This window comes from Rhinolophus ferrumequinum, chromosome 13 (assembly GCF_004115265.2).
Source record: "Rhinolophus ferrumequinum isolate MPI-CBG mRhiFer1 chromosome 13, mRhiFer1_v1.p, whole genome shotgun sequence".
NCBI lineage: Eukaryota > Metazoa > Chordata > Mammalia > Chiroptera > Rhinolophidae > Rhinolophus > Rhinolophus ferrumequinum.
The window spans coordinates 5,592,266-5,612,460 of record NC_046296.1 but is presented as its reverse complement, the minus strand read 5'-3'; the positions used below and the strand labels follow the sequence as shown (position 1 = coordinate 5,612,460).

General features: G+C 34.9%; 1 protein-coding gene across 1 annotated transcript in view; it reads right to left on the bottom strand.

The window, feature by feature from the left end:
* The window catches only part of GCC2 (GRIP and coiled-coil domain containing 2), a 56,763-nt gene extending 38,604 nt beyond the window's left edge, over positions 1–18,159 (bottom strand). Inside the window, exons 1-9 of the mRNA XM_033125206.1 lie at positions 18,059–18,159; positions 17,626–17,682; positions 16,552–16,636; positions 15,392–15,450; positions 10,890–10,994; positions 7,844–10,312; positions 7,057–7,126; positions 4,536–4,636; positions 4,342–4,440 (exon numbers count right to left, since the gene is read on the bottom strand). Of these exons, the coding sequence (XP_032981097.1) occupies positions 4,342–4,440; positions 4,536–4,636; positions 7,057–7,126; positions 7,844–10,312; positions 10,890–10,994; positions 15,392–15,450; positions 16,552–16,636; positions 17,626–17,682; positions 18,059–18,064 (3,051 nt within the window). The 5' untranslated portion in view covers positions 18,065–18,159. The remainder of the gene's footprint in view (positions 1–4,341; positions 4,441–4,535; positions 4,637–7,056; positions 7,127–7,843; positions 10,313–10,889; positions 10,995–15,391; positions 15,451–16,551; positions 16,637–17,625; positions 17,683–18,058) is intronic.
* Between the last annotated feature and the right edge of the window lie 2,036 nt (positions 18,160–20,195).

Sequence of the window (20,195 nt, the reverse complement as noted above, 5' to 3'; positions counted from 1 at the left end):
GTAGCACAATTGCACAACTCCAATGAAATTGACAAACGCTGTTATTTTTGACAGTCAAAACGTATTTCACACTCACTTGCCTCAAATCTGTTGTTAAAAGGCTTGAATGGAACCATAACAGACGTTCCGATCCTCAGAAATTTCCCTAATAGTCAAACGCCTGTTTGATCAAATCATTTTGCTCCCTCTTTCAACAATCTCTTGGGTCTTTGATGTTGAAGGATATCCCGATCTCTCGTCTCCAATCAGTTCGCAACCATTATGAAATCACTTGAACCATTTGTAAACTGTCTTCATAGTCACTGCAGCATCACCATAAACTAATTTTAACATTCGTGTTTCTTTAGCACTTTTTTGCAGTTTGAAACAAAATTTCATGTTAATGCGTTGTTTGTGATCCATGATTTAGGGTACACTTTAAAACACACCTTTTCTCAACCGTAGCTCACACCTGACTGCACTGAACAAGCTGAAACTTGTCACACAGTTACTAAGGCTTGATGCTCCGCTTCCTGTACTGAAGACCCTGCCTTTCTGTTGGATAGCACTCGGCAGCTGCATTCCCCGTAATTTGTTTTTAATCACATCTCCTATTTACAAAGTACAGGGACAGGCTGGCTCCATATGATCACAGACAGCTTTTACTAAAGTGGCAGTAGCACTGAATCCTTGTTAAAGTAGCTCCTCTGGACATGTGTCCTTCTACAGAATCTTAGGTCCTCAACAGAGAATTTATGGCAATGTACTCTGGACACCATCAAGCTTAATCTGGAGGGGCTGTAATAACCTCTGAATAGGTAGCACTGGTGGCACAGGCTCCTATGTGCTGAAGTAGGTCAGGCGGTGGCTGGATGGCTGCGAGTGAGAAGGAATCTACTGCCAAGACCCACAGATATTGCTCCCACGAGAGAAAAAAAAAAATTCCTCCTGAACCACATATCCTTCTATTTCTTACAGGAAATTCAGCTCCATTATAATCTTATGGGACCACCGTCATATATACAGTCCATCACTGCCTGACATGCCATTATGTGGCTCATGACTGTAATATTCAATTGTCTAATTGTACCACAGTTTATCCTTTGGATAAATAACAAGGAGCACGACTGGTGAATCATATGGTAAGAGTATGTTTAGTTTTATAAGCAACTACCAAATTTCTTCCAAAGTGGCTGTCCCATTTTGTATTCCCACCAGCAATGAATGAGAGTTCCTGTTGTTCCACATCCTTGCCAATATTTGTTGGTGCTGTCACTTAGGATTTTGGTCACTCTAATTGGTGTATAGAGGTATCTCATTGTTGTTTTAATTTGCATTTCCCTGATGATATGTGTGGAGAATCTTTTCATAGGTTTGTCATCTGTGTATCTTCTTTAGTGAGGTATCTCTTAAGGTCTTTGGCCTATTTTTTTTTTTATTAGGTTTTTTGCTTTCTTATTGTTGCGTTTTATTAGTTCTTTGCTTTCTTACTGTTGAGTTGTATTACTTCTTTGTATATGGTCCTTTATCAGATAAGTGTCCTTTGCAAATATTTTCTCCAGTCTGTGGCTTATTTTCTCCTTCTTTTGACATTATGTTTCACAGAGCAGAAAATATTTAATGAAGTACTGCTTATTCTTTCATGGGGCATGCCTTCAGTGTTCTATCTAAAAAGTCAATGTCATACCCAAGGTCTTTTCTAGGATTTTTTCTACGTTACTTTCTAGTTTTATAGTTTTATATTGAGGTCTATGGTCCATTTTGAATAAATTTTTGAGAAGGGTATAAGCTCTGTCTAGATTCACTTTTTTGCATGTGAATGTTCAGTTGTTTCAGACCCATTTGTCAAAGACTGTCTTTGCTCCACTGTCAAAGATCTGTTGACTAATTTATATGGGTCTGCTTCTGGGCTCTCTATTCTGTTCCACAGATCTGTCTGTTCCTTCGGCAATACCACAGTCAACTGCTGTTGCTTTACAGTAAATAAGTCTTACAGTCAGGTAGTGTTAATCCTCCCACTTTGTTCTTACTCAATATTGTGTTGCCTATTCTGGGTCTGATCTGTATCATTTTCCTTCTCTAAAGAACTTCTTTAATATTTCTTGAAAGGCATGTCTACTAGCAACCAATTCCCTCAATTTTTATCTGATCAAGTCTTTATTTCTATTTCACTTTTTGGAGGATAATTTTGCAGGGCACAGAAGCCTAAGTTAGTAGACTTTTTTTTCTCTCAACACTTTTTAGCATTTTATTCTGCACTCTTCTTTCGTGTATGGTTTCTGAGAATTTCGATGTAATTCTTATCTTTGTTCCTCTATAGGTAAGGTGTTTTTCCCCTATGGCTTCTTTCAGGATTTTAAATTTTTGATGTGCTATAGTTTGAAAATGGTATGTCTAGGTGTAGTTTTTTTGGGATTTATCATATTTGGTATTCTCTGAGATTCCTGATCTGTGGTTTGTGCCTGATGCTAATTTGGGAAAATTCTCAGTCATTACTGTGTCAAATATTTTTGTTCTTTCTTTCTTCTCCTTATAGCATTCTTATTATGTATATGTTATACCTTTTGTAGTTGTCCCACAGTATTTAGATATTCTATTCTTTTTGTTTTCAGTCTTTAGAAATCTATATTTTAAACAAATATATTGGTAATATATTGGTATACCTGATCTACCTCTGGAGGAAATTAATAAAATAGATTACAGAGGTTCTTAAAATGTAAAGAAGAAAGCTCCTAATGGCTCATAAAAGATAAATAAATCCATATATAAATTTTAAATAAGTGTTTTTTTAAATGCAATTAGGAGATATTTTTATCTATTAAGAATACTAATCCCTTGTCATAGTTTCATGTTAATTTTATATTTTGTATAGTTCATTATGTTTTCCTTTGTAACTTCTTTAATTGCTTTTAAGTTTAGAAAAGTATTTCATATTCAGAAGTCAAATAATCAAGTATTTTATTCTAGATTTTAAAGAATCTTTTTCATTTTGACAAAACTCTTTAATCCATCCAGAATTTATTTTCATGTGTGGTATGAAGTAAAAAAAATCTAACTAGATTTTTCTGAAAGTTTTTAAATTCCTTCTTCATTGGTTTCTGTGTTTTTAAATCTTACTGGGGTAGTACAGCTTAGTTGGTGAAAGAACAGAATCTGAAACCAGACTGCGTGAATCCAATCCCAGTTCTGCTATGCTACTTGCTCTGTGACCGTGAGTCCCTTAACCAATTTGTGCTTCAGATTCCTCACTTGTAAACTGGCAATGTTAATAACATACTTTATGGGGTTGTTTTTAGAATTACTATATGTGATAACGTTCATAGTGCTTAGAACAGAGCCTGGACTATTGTTGTTATGTATAAGTCTCTCTGCCTCCTGTTTAATTAATGTCTTATTTTTGCATAAGAATTATATCACATTATTGTAATTTTATAATAAATTTTATTGTCTGCTAGAGCAAGATATCACTTTTCACTTTAAAAAATATTATTCTTGTTAGCTCATAATTCCATTTGAAACTTGGAATTGTGAAGATTGCTCCACCAAAAAAAAAATCCCTAGAATTTTTAGTGAAATTGTTTTAGAATTTGTAAATCAAACTGTGAACTAATATTTCAAATAATATTCAGTCATCCTATATGTTTTGCAGTTTTCTTCATTATGTGCTAAATTTTCTCATTAACGTTCTTCCCAAAATTTTATTTTTTGGCTACTAAAGGGTTTTCTTCTTTCAATCAAATCCCTTGTTCATTGCTCACTGTCTTAACCTTACTCACCTTTACTTTTCTATACAGTATGCATCTTGTATTTTTGTATGCTTGTCTGTTATTGCCATTGGAATTTAAGTCCTAAGGGGGCAATAACTTAGACTATTTGGTTGACCACCATCTCCCCAGTACTGTCTTCAGCACGGCTATAAAAATATTTGAGTGAATACATAAATATAATGGTATTTATCATGCATTCAGTAGTTTTGTTATACTCTCATTTTTAATTCTTACATTTTTATAAAAGATTCTCAAGTTATTTAGCTAGATATGCATACTACCTCCAGATAATAATGCTTTCATTTTACTGTTAGACGTGTTGTGTAAGCTTCAGGTTAATTCACTTGGCCAGAATAGTATTAAATAATAACAGTAATAATAGCCATCTTTTTTTGTTATGAAATGCCAAAACAGAATTTTAGTTTTAAAAGATAAGGCACTATTTAAAGATTAGCCACTTAAAATCTTAACACTAAGATGATACCACATTACACAGAAACAGAAAAAAATGACTCACTAAAATATACAAGGTGTTATGTTATAGACAACCATTTCATGTACATATATGATTTGTTATTAAAACAATTATTTTTACCTTATAGCTTTCTGCTCCTTGAATGAGATCTCTCATGGAAGCAGACAACTGATCTTTTTCTGATCGAACAGATTCGAGTTCTTCTCTTAGAGTCTGGGCCTATTTTTAATATACAATAGAGTTTTTTATGAACAGAAAAACTTGATTGTCTAAAATGTAAGGTTCTTGAATCTTGCATTTTTAAGTTACCTTACCTCTTTTCTGCTAGAATCTAGTTCTTTTTTCGCCTTCACAGCAACTAATTTTATCTTATTTATTTTCTCCTCTTTCTCTTTGGATTCTTTTTCCAGATATTCTAAAAACACAAAATGAATGGATTATGTATGAACTCAAAAGGGAAAACATTCAAAGTATTTACTTATTTTTGCCTTAGAATTGATCTTTAATCTGGAACACAAAATCTATAATTTGAAATTAAAAGTAATAAAATAAGCTGCAAAAATATTAATATCCATATTTTGAAGTGAAAGCTTATTTATTATCTAAGTGAGGCAAACAATGTAAAACATTTCCATTTTCTTTAATTCTCAAAAATAACCTACTTTTTCTTTTTTAAGCTACTTTATAAATGTCTAGGAATTGGAGAGGTTGTTAGGACATCTTTAACCTTAGAAGATTTCCTGGAAATGCCAAGTATGTCAGGATTTTAGGTGGTAATTTGCAAACAAGCATCAAGTAAAAGAGATCCCAGATGAAGTTATATATTTACGCTCCCTAGGCACTCGCTTATTTGCAGGACTGATTTTTATGACTAAACCTTTAATGCGTTTTACATATCCAATCTTCATCTCTCCCCTTCACCTCTTTAGCCATCTCCCCCATTCAAACTCCACTGTTCCATATCCTACTTCTTGATGGTATCATTGCTTAACTTCAGTTATGATTTGAATTTCTGTCTCTGCTTATTAATCTAGTTGCACCTATGCTCATACAGGCTGTCTTTTTCTGGCTGCTACAGGTGAATCGTCTGTGTGTACGCAGCATGGGCCAACTGTTCCAATTCTGCTTTTCATCCTATACCTTCCCACCTACTCAGGCAAGCCTCAGTGTAGCAATTCTCCCCCTCTCTTGTGCAGCATGTCCCCTTCTCTATTGTTTTTTTCCTAACAGTTTATAAACATGCAACAAGAAAAATATCATCAAGAGATTAAGGTCAGGAATAAATAGTGGATGCAGCCGAAGAGGATAGGGGAGAGGTCATGAAGAGATAGGTGAAACATCATACACACAGAGAAAGGCAAACCACATTTCCCCCTCTGGATACTGTCCCATGTCTTCTTTCTTTAATAGCAAAACTCTTTGTAAGAGCTATCTATACATGCTCTCAAATTTCTCTTCCTCCATTTTTTTTTGAACTCACTTCAATCAGGCTCGGGCTTTGGCGTATCATGGGAACTGTTACCAAGTTATCAATGACCTCTAGATTGCTTAATTCAAAGATTAGTTCTTAGTACTAATGTTACTTGACCCATCATAGCATTCACCATGATTAACCATTTTTCCATCTTGAAACACTTCCTTAACTTGCACTTCATTTGTCTTAGCTTCCAAGACGTTTGATGCTCTGGGTTTTCCTACCTCAGTGGCAGCTCCTTTTCAATTTCCTTTGTTGTTTCTATCTCTCTGATTTTTAAATGACGGAAAACTTTCTGTGGACCTCATCTTTTTTTCTATGCTCACTTCCTTGGTGATCTCAGTCTTACGGCTTCCAATGCCAATTATTATGCTGACTACAAATTTTTTTCTCTAATCTAGCTCTCTTTCCTTAATCCAGATTTGCATATGTAGCAATATACTTGACATCTTCACTTGCGTTGGTATTTAAACTTAATTTATCTAAAACTAAGCTTCTGCTCTCCCCTAACCTGACTTGCCCCCGTCATTCATTACAGAAACTTGGGAGTCATTCGAAACTTTCAACTACCCTCTCCCCGTCACTGTGCCAATCTAAGTGGGCACTAAAATGAGGAATTATGGGCACATTACATGACACTTCTAAGTTTTGTTTCTTCATCTTTAAAAGAGCCACCCCATAAGGTTACGATGAGGAATAAATGGGTAAGATAAAGTCCCAACCCCAATGCATGTCACACTGCTGCTTCTATGACCAGACTCCTGCCTCACCAGGAATTTCCTACTGTTCCCCCTGATGTTCTGGATGCTAACATACAAGCACCAGCTGCTTCCTCTTGCTCCAATACCTTTCTTCTTGTGACAAAGTTTTCATTCTTCAAGACATAAGAAAAATATAGCTTATTCTGTGTTTTTCCTAACTCAAAACAGGCAGTTAATCATGCCTTTTTGCACTGCCAGCTCTGGACCGTTCCCACACCTTAAACTACTGTAATAATGACCCCTTCTGGCAATGAACTCTTTGAAGACATGGTCTGTATCTTAATCACCTCTCTATTACCAGTGTCTAGGTAGCTGGGCATTCAAATAGTTTGCTAAATGAAAAATAATCCAAATCAATCATGGAGCCATTTACAAATGAAATAACATCAGTCCTTCGCTTGGATTAAACAACAGAAAGTGACAATTTTGAAAGAGAAGGTAAACAGATGGCAGAGAGGCAGGAATGGGGGCATTAAGAAGAGACAACTACTTCTTATGATTTAAAGACTTATCAATTGGCTACTATGCTTCCCAATCTATTCTAACACTAAGAAGAATCTGTGTAATTAATTGTGACAACATATGCAAAACTGTACTCACCTATTTTTTCATCCAGCTCTTTCAATGAAGGTTGATCATTTTCTACAGAAGGTATTTTCTCTAGGGAATTCTAGATTTTATAGAAAAAACAAAAACAAAACCAGAATTATTTCATTCCCCATGATGAACTGGCCATCATGTTAAGCATGAGAAAATCATTATTAAAGAGAATTCATACGAAAAGCAATTTGAAGAGTCTTTTTCTTCCACTGATAGAGCAGGTAATACCGACCTTTTGCATGCAGCATTTAGTATAAAGAAACAGTAGTATTCAAGGCCAAGATGAAAATCTGACACATATCAAATACATAATTAACATGAAAAAGATTAAATGATTACAGTTTATCATACTTTCACAAATTTTAGAGAAAAATTAAAATTTTGGCTAAAGTTAAATACTATAGCCTACTATTTTGTTCAATAGTAAGTGCTCTTTACGAGGGATAATATGTACATCACACAACAATGAAAATTCAAATTTTTTCATGCTTAATTGGAGTTTTGCTGGTGACTAGTTATACAATATTGACCAAGTAGACATTTACTCCTCTAATCATTTAATCTTATGCAAAATTATAATTCTAAAATGATCTATAACCAAAAAGTCATCAATGTAGTAACAGGATATACCACATGAAAATGTTTAATACATTTTTCAGAAATTTTCTCTTTGAGCTTAAATGCTAGTAATTTACTTCTGAATTCAAAGTGTATGATGTATATATTTTCTAGAGTCTTTGATTAGCACCAAGAATATTTAAATCAGTAAAATTCAAATTACCAGTACCTTTAATAACATCAACTCTGCTCTTACATCTTGCAATTCAGATTCTTTTTGTTCTAATACTAGCCTTAGGTTTTCAAGTTCCTCTGTAAAAGATTTTTCTTTTTCTTTATGGATTTCACTGTTGCTACCTAATTTTTGTGATGCTTCTTCAACTAGGATTAAAAGATTTTGATTTTCAAGCCTTGTTTTTTCATTAGCATTCTTCATTTCTAGAAGATCAGACTGTAGGGCCTCTTTTTCTGACTGGGTTTCTTCTAACTCTTTCCTTAAGAGAACTTTCTCTTGTTCATAGTCTCTTAGTAAAGACCTAAGTTCCTCACATTGAATTATATTCTCCTCTTGAAGGCACTTTATATTTTTTTCTAACTCGACCACCTTCTTATCATACTGAAAAACCAAGTTGTGTTTTTCCTCATTTATTTTAGCTAAGGATTCACCTACAGCTTGTAGGACATTTGCAACATCTTGCTCTTCATCATCTTCTGAAACTTTCGAGTCCATTTGTTTAAGAAAACCATACAACTGAGTTTTGACAAATAACTTCTGAACTTGCTCATTTTCAAACAGTTTACTTAAATTATCTCGTTCTTCAACTGTTAACTGAAGTTTCTTTTCTAATTCAGAAATGTGTTCCTTAAGTGTAAGATATCCTTCTTTTTGAGACAGAAGAGCTTCCAAATCCCTACTCAATTGATTCTTTTCTGAATTTAGTCTATTATTTTCCTCACGAAGAGACTTCACTTCAGATAACAATGCTTCCTGGTCTTCAGAGAGAGTTTTCAATTGAACCATAAGCTTTTCTATTTTTTGGTTATTTTGATCCTTTTCTTTTAAAGTTTCTAGCCCTCCTGTTAATTCATTTACCTTTTGTTCTAGTTCACTGTTGTACTGTGTAGTTTTCTCCACTTTCTCCCTAAGTTCTGTAATTAATCTTTCTTCCTTTTCACATTTTATATGGAGATTGTTCATCTCCTCATGAGAACTTTTTACTTTACTAATGAAATCATCTTTTTCCTCAGTAAGAGAATTTATCTTTGCTTCTAATTCTTGTAAAATGGAATCTCTCTGACTAAGGCTAACTAAATACATTTCATTCTTTTCTTGAAGGTTCTTTATGGTATTTTCAAGTTCTGGCACAATATTTTTTTGCAGTAACTTTTCATTTTCTCTTTGGAGATGATTCACAGTTTCAAGGAGAGCATCTTTTTCATTAAAAGCAGTTCTGAGCTTCTGCTGAAGTTCATTAACATCAGATGCTTGCTGTTGCTTCATTGATTCAAACTCTTGACTTATTTTTCCAGCAGATTCCCCCAGTTCTGTTTGTAAAATTTCCATAATCTCTTGCAAACTCTCATAATTTAAAATTGCTTCTTGCTTTTCTTGATGTAGGCTTTCACATTGCTCCTTAAGACTCTGTATTTCAAACATTAAAGATAATTTTTCTTTTTCTGAATCTGACAAAAATGTCTCATTTAATTCTGATATTTCTTTTTCATGTTGTTCTTGAAGATTCTTTACTTCTTTGTTATGCTGTTCTACAGTATAGCAAAATTGTTTATTTGACTCTTCTAGCTCAGATCTTAATTTCTCAATTACACAGCCTTGTTCTTCTTTAGCTAATAATAATTCATTAATTTTAAACTCTAAGTCTTCTCGTTCGTGAAAAAACTCATCCTTTATATGTTGGGCATCAATTTCAAGTTTTAATTTAAGATTATTCATATAAGTTAGCTCATCTTTTAAGATACTATGTTGAGACTCCAGTTCTTTTAAGGTATCTTCTAAGTATTTGACTTTTTCATTTACTATTTGTTCTACAAAACTGTCTCCTTGTAAGAGCAAAGAACACACCTGATTTTCTTGGTTTGCATTTGACGGTTTCCCTACGTTTTCTAATTCACATTCATATTTCACCTGAATGTTCTTCTCACTTTCCTCACGTTGTTTGACTAAGTTCTCCTTTAGCTGGTTTAAATCATTTACTTCTGCTTCGTGTTCTTTAGCATATGCTTCAATTTGGCACATCAATTCTTTCACCTCTTCTTGGTGTGTAGCTTTCAACTGCAGAAGTTCTTCTTGTAAACTATTAACATTTTTTTGGTAATGCTGAGAATTAGCCTCAATGACTTCTTGGAGATGAGTAATTTCTTGTTCCTTTTCATTTGTGGCAGCTTCTAATTGCTTTTGCAGATGTAAAATTTGCTCCTCAAAGGCTAGCCTAATTTTCTGAATCTCTTCTTGCAGTTTTTTAACATTATCTTCAGAGTCACTCTGAAATTTAAGTTGTTCTGAAAACTCTAATTGTTTTTTTCTTGCTTCTTTCAATTCCTTTTGCAAGTTGGCTTTATCTTCACTGTGTTTGGAATGTACTGCCATTAATTCAGTTTTCAAATTTTCTATTTCCTTCATACAGTTTCTTTGTGATTGTTCAAACTCCTTCTGCATATCTTCCATCTTACTTACAGAATCCTATTATAAAATAAGCACACAAAAATTATTTAGTTAAGACAAAAGAAACACCTGCCCTCAGGAAAAATATTAGCCACAGGCTAACTAGAGGGAAAATGAACAGAAATGTACATAAAGAAATAGGATACTGATACTCCAAGAATTCTACTTAGGCTCTGACTACCTTAGTATAACAATACACGTCAGCAGTACTAATGTTATCAAAGTATTAACTAAAAGCTAGGAAATCACTGAATTTAATTTTCTTTTAAAAGGTGATAAAATTATGTAAGTTATATTAAGTCACAAGGCTTTAATGAGTATCTCCTGAGTAGATTAATAAAAGACTTTTTTGGAGAAATTTGCCCAGACCCAAGAAGCAATGAACATCTAAGAACAGAACAGATAATAGTATTTAGAGTATGTGTGAGAATCGACCTACTTAAATGAGTACTTTCTTACAAAATTTTTTAAAATATGAACTTGTTTCCTTGTTTCTAAATTGTTAAAATCAGATCAGATGCTTTTTAAGGTCTTAGGTGTAAAATTCATGACTATACTATAGAAGTTAATCAAACAAATTAACATAGTGCCTTACTTCAACCTCTTGCTTCATTTTAATATTTTCCTTCTTCAGAGAAACACTCTGTTGCTCAGCTTCTGCTTTTTCCAGAAGAACAGCATCCAGACGTTCAGTCAATGCCTGTTTTAGAACACGATGATTTTTTTGCTTGAGGTTAAAAATGGTGGATTGACCACATGCATAATTATCTCCTCACCTTTTCCGAACCACACTGAACTAAGAATAAAAGATTTTAAAAGGTATATACATAAGAACAAAGAGAAAAGGAAAAAAGACATCAGGATATGAGAAATTTCAACATATTTTTGGAAACCTGAAAGTGGTAGAGGAAGAACTGAATTATAGAGAAGAAAGCTATCACCTAAGGGCCTTCATAGGGAAACATAAGAAATTGGCAAATACTTTCTAGAGAATTAAATTTCAGGAATTGGAGGCACCAGATGTTGTCGAGGGAGGTATGTGTGTGGGGTTCAAAAACGGGATTGGGTGACGATATGAATAGGGAGCGGTTAGGATAATAGGCAAGAAATTAGTCATGTCCTATCTCCCTCAGACATAGGTTTATTCTCTGCAGAAATTAAACAGGAGAGGAATTTAATAAAATGGAAAATAGATCAACAATTCAACGGTCAGTTCTCTGGATAAAAGCTAACAAAGTAGACAACTTCTCACAAGACTGATCAAGGGAGGATGGAAGTAACAAACAATACCATGAATAAGATGGAAAACATATCTACATCTAAATCAGACAGTTAAAGAGTGTATTATGAACGACCATTTGGCAATAATACTGAAAACTGGAATGAGATGGATAAAAATACCTAGAAAAATACAGCTTCACTAACTCATGAAAAATAATTAAAAAGTATAATTAATACTTTACTTAAAAATCAAACTAGTTGTTTAAAACTGTTCACCAAAGAAGACAGGAGAAATAGTTTTGCAGGTGAGTTCTATCAAATTTTCAAACAGATTATTCCAATTACATATAAACTTGTTCAGACAAAATAAAAAGCAAGAATTTCCAAGTTATTCTACAAATTTGTCTTACTTGATACCAATACCCAAGGACTTTACAGACAGTAAAATCACGCATTTCACCACAACTATAGATAGACTTAATCCTTAATGTTAAAGTCTGTAGAAACATTAAAATCCTAAGTAAGCATTAGTCCACCAGCACACTAGAACTGCCTACCTCTAAACTTATGTGAAACAATAAAGACAATTTTTCTTATTTAAAAAAACAAAAACAGATGTAGCAACTTTCGAGTTCTATTACCAACTTATAGCTGTCATTCAAACATGAAAATAGAATAAAGCCATTTTAAAATATAAGATGACAAAAAATTTCCTCCCATGCATACGTTCTTAGGAGGCTATACAAGAACATGCTCTACCAAAATGAGAGGGTTAACCAAAAAGGTGAATGGCGTGTGACCTAGCAAACGGGTCCAACATAGGAAAGCAGTGTAGAAATTCACAGAATCGTGGTGAAAGGCTAATTCCAGGAAAACTATTCAGTGAACCTAGAGAACAACCAGACCAAATCAGTGCAGGAGGACAAAAGGCTTTAGAGGGTAGGTGTCCAGGAAAAAACGTAAAAGATCATTTGATCTGTCTGACCATTTGGAAAGCAGAAATCATTATGAAAGATAGCTAAATTTTCATCTATTTTAACAGGAAGTTAACAGCTGAATGTCTAAAATGGATAAATCAAGGAATAGCAGTATAAACATTGTTTAGAAATACAGTGATAATTTCCAGAAGTTATTTAGTATTATAATAAGTTACTTAGTTATTAGTATTATTTCTAAATCATGTACATATTCTCCTTTGATTAAAACAATTTTAGTTTTAAAAATTAGTTGTTTCACATAACGTATAGTATTATAATATAAACTTCTGACTGTTAAATATCAGGGGAAGCCTAAATGCATTCATTAATTTTAGAAGATATACAGAGGTCATTTACTGAAAAAACCTTATAGATTCACGGCCCAGAATAGACAGTTATTTCTTAGGGAATACAAATTTGATTCCAGCAAAGAAAAAAAGACAAGAGTGGTATGTACTAAAAATTCCAATACCTTAACATGCAATTTTTACATTCTTGCATTTGGAAGCAGCATATAAATTCACTGTAATACTATACACCTCAAATTTTGACATGGGAAATATGGCTTTTTAGTAGTCTTTTTTAAAAGCCAAGTATGTCAGGTTTGCAATAAAACTTTAGATGTATTTCAATGCACTAGAAGATAACTAGTAGAATTTTTATAAATAAAACTTGTGAAAAGTCATAAATTTCTAACATTATATGAAGAACAGGAAATTTTATTTTCAAAGCCACATGTTTTTCTATTACAGTTTTCCCAATAAAGAGAGAAAACTTATCAAGAAAGTATTTTTCATATTGCAGAGGTGTAGAGGACGTATCATACTGCAGTACATGACTTTTCTAAAAGAGAAAACTTATATTAGGTTGGTGCAAAAGTAATTTCAATCTTTGCAATTATTTTTAACCTTCTAAACTGCAATTACTTTTGCACCAACCTAATAGCAGCTGAATAACTGATACATATCTTTTCCAATCGCTCCCCAAAGTAATGTTCTCACTACAACTGGAAACCAAAGATTCCGTAACTAAAGATTTCATTCTCATTTAATTTTACCAAACCTTTACTTTCTGAGACTTGAGCAATCAGGATAACATGCTTTAATACTAAATTAATAAACTGAAAGGTAAAGGTGGCTAACTTAAGAGAAATTTTCTAATCTCATCTTTAGAAGTTTTGACAGAATGGGAGAATACGTAGATTGGTGAAAGGAGGAAGTAAGGAGCAGACATTTAGATATTCTGAAATGCAATTGTATGAAAAGTATTTTAAGGACTAAGAGTTAACTGATAAAAAAATTAGAAAAAAATTTTGTGGTTTTCTTTTCAAATACAAAAATCTCCTTTTAGTGTGTGTGTATGTACACATGTATATAAAATATTGCCCACAAATAATATATAGTAATAATAGTAATAAATAATTACCAAGCATTTATGTGACAGGCCCAGTTCTAAGTGTTGTACATGTATTTACTTGTAATACTCAAAACAACCATATGAAAAGTAGGTATTATTATCTCCAGTCTACAGATGAAGGAACTAAGTCAGAGAAAGATGTTACAGAACTTGGCCATGGTCACATAGCTGGTAGGCGGCAGAGCAGGGAATCTGAAGATCTCAATCAGGCCATCTGGCTCCAGAGTCAGTACTCTTAAATAAACACCATGTAGATGCACTTTGACTAACACTGATTAAGGAAATACATAACGACCAGATAAACAAAGAAAACTACTATGACTTCAGTAATGCTTAAATAAATCAGTACTTGTAAATCCAAATGGCATTTGTGCACACCATTCACACTTCATTTACTGTTTTAGCTAAATAATGAAATGATACTGCACGATACGCATAAGGATTTAAAGACCCCTTGTAATAACTCCCTTGGGGAGTCCCTCAATTGTCCACTGCTCACAAGCTGAGTGCTGCCTAATGAGAGTGTAAGATAATATATAATCAAAGGATAACAAAACTCAAATTATAAATATGGAAAAGGAAAAAAATTATTGTAGAACTTTGAGAAGAAAAAGAACCTTTTAAGAAGGTTAGGCCAAGTGGGGGAAGGAAAAATATTTAATTATAGGACACGTAAGAATAAGCAACTCAGGTTCTTAAACAGGGAATAACAAGATAAAAGTAGTATTCTGTGATCTGGCAAGAGTATACAGGACTAAAAAGAGACAGAGAGCCTCGTTCAGAGATTATTAAGATAAGTCACAGATGACATTAGGAGTTTAACACAGAGCCATGGAAATGGGGAGAAAGAGGATAAACTGCAGCATTATTCTGAACGAACAACAGGTCTTTGGTAACTGACACACATACAGAATAAAGGAGACAGGAAAGCTGAAGAGTCTCTAATGTTAAAAGGCCTGAAAAATAATACCTCAAAAAAAGGCCTGAAAAATGGTTGTCCGGGGAAGGAGATTTGGTCATACTGAAGAGAGGACAAGAGAAATGGGTGAAGGTTTTTATTTCCCCAAACAGCTAGAAATTCAACTGTGAGATTTTGGTCAGTTCAGGGATACATATCTATCTATCTATAGATGATCAGCCCAGAAGTCATCATGAAAGTCTTGAGTATGACTGGGTTTTCTGAGGGAGAGAGAGAAGAGCAGGACTGAGATTGAGGCAACAATCATAATTACAGAGTATGCTGGATGAAAAGGCGAGAACAGAAGGGACCTAGAGGTCATTTAACCCTCTCTTTACAGTCAACCACAGAGGTTAAAAACTTATCTAAGGGCAGACTTCCTTTTCCAGAGGAACCGGAAAAACAGGGATGGAAAGCCATAGCACTCAAGACGGCTGACAGCCCTTCAAGGAAATGCAATTTAACATTAGACTCCCTCTAAGTAAATAATAAAAATTAAGGCAATATTCATAACTGTTTCATTACCTTAATAATATCAGTTCCTCCAGGTTTTGATTTGAGTTCCTCAATTTCTTTCTCCAATTCTAAATTATTAAATTAAAAAAAAAGATTCCAGTTCAGAAATGAAGAAAATAGTTACTGGATAAACTAATAAGCACATTCTTAAAAAAAAAAGAAAAAAAGAAAAAAAATCACTATAAATTAGAATACATTTCAGAAGCAGCAGATATTTTGAGAAAAAATTAACTTCATCCAGTATTACTTTTTATTTTCCTTTTTATTATGAAAACTCCAAACAAATAAAAGTAGAGAGAACAGTATGATTAATCTCCATGCACCCATCACCTTGATTTAGCAATTATTACATGGCCAATCTTGTTTCATCCTGACCTGTATTCACTTTCTCATTTCCCTCTTTTCTTACCCATCCAGATAAATTTTGAAGCAAATCCAAGACATTATATTATTTCAACTGTAAACAACTTCTTACTATACAATCTTAAAGCAACAACTAACCTTATGTTAAATGTGTGCTAATCTATTTCATCAACTCATGTCTAGGTCTGGAGCCTAGAACACCTTTCCAAATAAAGTACTCTATCACAAATCAATCCAAAGCACACTCTGACCTTTCTGAGTACAAAATAAATCTTGGCTTTTAAGGCTGGGCAGTTAACATTTGTTAAGTCACTGGAAATTCAAGCAATCACCCACACGTGCTAAAAAGGATACTAGTATCTTCATTTTTTTGGAATATAAAGAAAGGGATACTGAACAGGGAATCAATCAACTTCAGCAAATAAATATAATTCAAAATTCCAGAAATGGAAATTTTTTATTACTTTATTTAGGTCTCTTTTCACTACTTTGGGCCCACAACCTTGGGGCCCAAACATTTTAACTGACTAAAAGAAAAAATGTGCTTAACTTTAACAAATTATTTTTTAAAAATCTTCCTCCATGATTAAATTTTAATAATTCAAAGGTAACTGCAGTTTAGAGAAATGAGATAACAAAAAAATTAGAGGCAATGTTTAGAATGTTAAATAATAGATTCCACTAAATTGTCTAAGATTTTACTGGATTCACTGGTAAACAAAACAAACCAATGAACTGTTAAAAAACTAATTTTTAAGCATGATTAAATGACATTGTGGTTAAGATGAATATTTTCAACTCAATACCTGTACATCTTGATTTAGCTTTCTGTATTAGCATCATCTGCTTTTTGGCAAACTTGATAAGATCTTCCTTGGGCAATGTTTCCAGCTGAAAAATGTACTGATGTTACCAATTTGTCATAACTCATGTTTCTACTACACCACAAAAAAGAAACATAATGTCTGCCTAAATATAAAACATGCTACTGAATAAATCATGTCAACCAAACACCACATTTTTTAAAATTAGCAAATGCAACTTCAATTATTAGTTAACTACTATGAAACGTAAAAAAACAGCACATATCCTCTTACATACAGATATTGTTGGCAGAGGTTAAGACACATTCTAGTTTTTGATTTCTTTAATTGTAAAATTAGGGAACTAAGAATAATTCCACTTAAAGCTCTTTAGAGCTGTAAAATTCATTCATTCTATTCAAGGCTGAAAGATGTCTTTACTACATAAAAATACGGAAGCATAATTCATACAGCAATGAATCAGGTTGCAGTTAGACTTTAAAAAATCAGGGAAAATTACTTCATGGGTGCGCTCAGTTTTCTCATCTGTAAAATGGGGATAACAGCAGTTATCTCATGGTTATCATGAAGCTGAAATAAAGTAACTGAGTGTTTAGGCAAGTGCCTGAAACTTAGTATGCAAGGAATAAAACACTATCTTTGCGAATCATTGAATGGTAAATGTTGTACAGGACCATAAAAATTACCCAATTCCACTCTTTTCACACAGTAGGAGAGAAACCTACAGAATAAAGTCCCTTGATTCCTATCTATGTCACTGCTCTTTCCACTACACTACACAAATCCTCATAAATTAGACTACTTTGTTTAATGTCTGAAAAACTGCAGAATCTCTCAACAGTGCTAACCAGGAGCAGGAAGTAAACAAAAAGTCAACTCTTTTCATACCAGGAAACTTAAAAAGGAAATAGATGGGTGACTACGTAAATTGAAATTGAGATCCCTTGGAAAAAGACTATTTCTATTAAATAGGCCACCCCTCTTCCCATGCCAAAATTTTCCAATTCATCACCCTTCCACTCTTCAGGGTGCCTGCTAGTCAAGTATTTTCTTCACCTTAGATTTCCCGGTTCCAGGGGTAGCTGGAGAAGCCACCCCATCTTGAACAGGATCCTGCAAAGCAAAATCAAACCCAGGCGTCAGAAGAACTCTTTTCCTATCGCGGACACAACGCGTGAAACCTTAAGAGATAAAAACCCTTCCGTGGAATCAAGTGGAGAAAACCCTTAACATGAAAGAGTGAACTGGGGAAGGAGGAGTCTGTCGCTGTGGTAAAGCGTATATAAGTGGCTCTAAGGGGCGGGTAATCGCGAGGGACGGAGTTTGGGGAAGACGGGGAGAAACAGGGGCAGCGCAGGGTTTCGGGTGGCAAAGGGGAGGCTGCCGATCCCTCCAGCGCAGCGCATCTCCGCGTCGAGCCGCGGCGTGGGGAAAGCTCGGCGGGGAAGTGATGGGCCCCAACGCCAATCCGCCGCCGTGACCGCGTTACCTCCATGACCGCCAGCCCACTACGGTCCGGTGTCCCGCAGTCGCGCGGCCCCACCGCCACCTCCGCACTTCCGTCTGCGGCAGCCTCTGACGTAGCCTCGATTACCGGTCAAAGGTCGCGCTTCTCCGGGCCCGGCCCCGCCCCCCGCGTCTCCATGGCTACGGCCCTGCGGCGCTTCCGCTTCCGCTCCTACATCCTGCAGGCAGTTCCAACAGCCACCCTTAACCCTGGTACTGTGCATGTTCATCCCCAGTCCAGTCCCGCTTGGCTGCCGACCTAGGGACGGGGACAGGGTCCGCAAATTCACCGGGTCAAACTCTGGTGCTGGTCCTGGGTGTCATAAACTCTGGGAGGTTTGAATCCTGCCACTGCCCTGTGTTAGATGTGAGAACTTGGACAAATTACCCTCAGGGCCTCGTTTCCATATTTGTAAAAATCAAGTAAGGGTGATAGGAATATTATGTTGGGGGGCAGGTACCACAAAAAGGTGTCTGCCAACTATCTTACTCTTTAGAAGAAGCACCGAATGCCTGCCAGACAGCTGCTTTCGAGGGGTTTCTTAGGCAAATGTCAAGTATGGTGCCCTATGAGCTTTCTGGGGAACTGACGGAATCAAGGCTTAGGGCCTTCCCAGGAGCAGGCATTTCCTGGCTCTCTGGAGGTGGTGAGGAGGTCCCTTGCAGAGCTCTGCCCAAGAGGAGCTCTGTACCTTTGCTGATGTAGGAGGAAGAAAGATAGACGGTCTCTTTTCGGGAGTTGGGTCAGAGACCGGAGGAGACACCAAATAAGAGAGACATCAAAGGGTCCTCACTTCTGACGGTACAACCGTTTTTGCTGCCCAGTCACCAAAGCTGCTGTTGTGTCCGGATTGGCACTCCAGAAGCCTTCCTGTTTGCTAAGGGTTTGCTTAAAATGCTTTGATGTTACCTTTACCTTCCCATTTATGTTTATAACTAATGCCCATTGACTAAAGGTAACTTAAATATGCGTCCTAGTTCTCTGTCGTTTGAAATGGCAAGGCAACATGTAGTATGTATCAAATAAATATAACCAACAGAGAAAGAAAAATTATTCCGAACATTACAGTGTCCTCCCGAACCATGGCGGCCCATCCTTTTTGATAGTGTGGCTACTCTTTGGCTGGGATTGGTTCGACGATAGTTTGGGACTTCTGTTTAATATTTTGGTTTAGTGATAATGTTTCCTTTTTTTTTCCAACTATATAATTTTAATTTTAAAAATTTTAAGCAAATATGAAAAAAGTTTACATTTCTTTATTTTGGGTGATTAGTGCAAAGGAGTGTGTTTTATTATCTGTGTACTTAAACAAAATTATTTTTGTTTTTAGTTTTATTTTAGAATTATTTTAGTTTCAGGTGTACAAAGCAATGTAATAGACATTTACACTCCTCACAAAGTGATAATCCCACCAAGTCTACTACCCATCTGACATTGTACATAGCTATTGCGATACCATTGACTATATTCCCTATGCTGTACTTTACATGTATATATGTATAGGTGACATATATACAGTTAGCATTCAATATTATTTTATATTAGTTACAGGTGTACAGCACAGTGGTTAGGCATTTATATAATCTATGAAGTGATCCCCCTGGGTAAGTTCAGTATCCATGTGACACCCTAATAGTCTTTACAATATTATTGCCTATATCCCCCATACTGTACATCCCTGTGACAATTTTGTAACTACCAATTTGTATTTAATTCTTTCTCCTTTCTCACCCAGCTCCCCAACCCCTCTCCCATCTAGTAACCATCAGTTTATTCTCTATCTATGAGTCTACTTTTGTTTTGTTTGTTTATTCTGTCTTTAGATTCCACATATAAGTGAGATCATGTGGTATTTGTCTTTCTGTCCGACTTATTTCACTTAGCATAGTATTCTGTAGGTCCACCCATGTTGTTGCAAATGGTACGATTTCATCCTTTTTATGGCAGAGTAATACTCCATTATATAAATGTATAATACCACAATTTCTTTATCCAGTCATCTGTTGATGGGCATTTTGGTTGTTTCCATATCTTGGCTATTGTGAATAGCACTGCAGTAAACATGGGGCTGCATATATTTTTTCCAGTTAGTGTTTTGGATTTCTTTGGATAAATACCC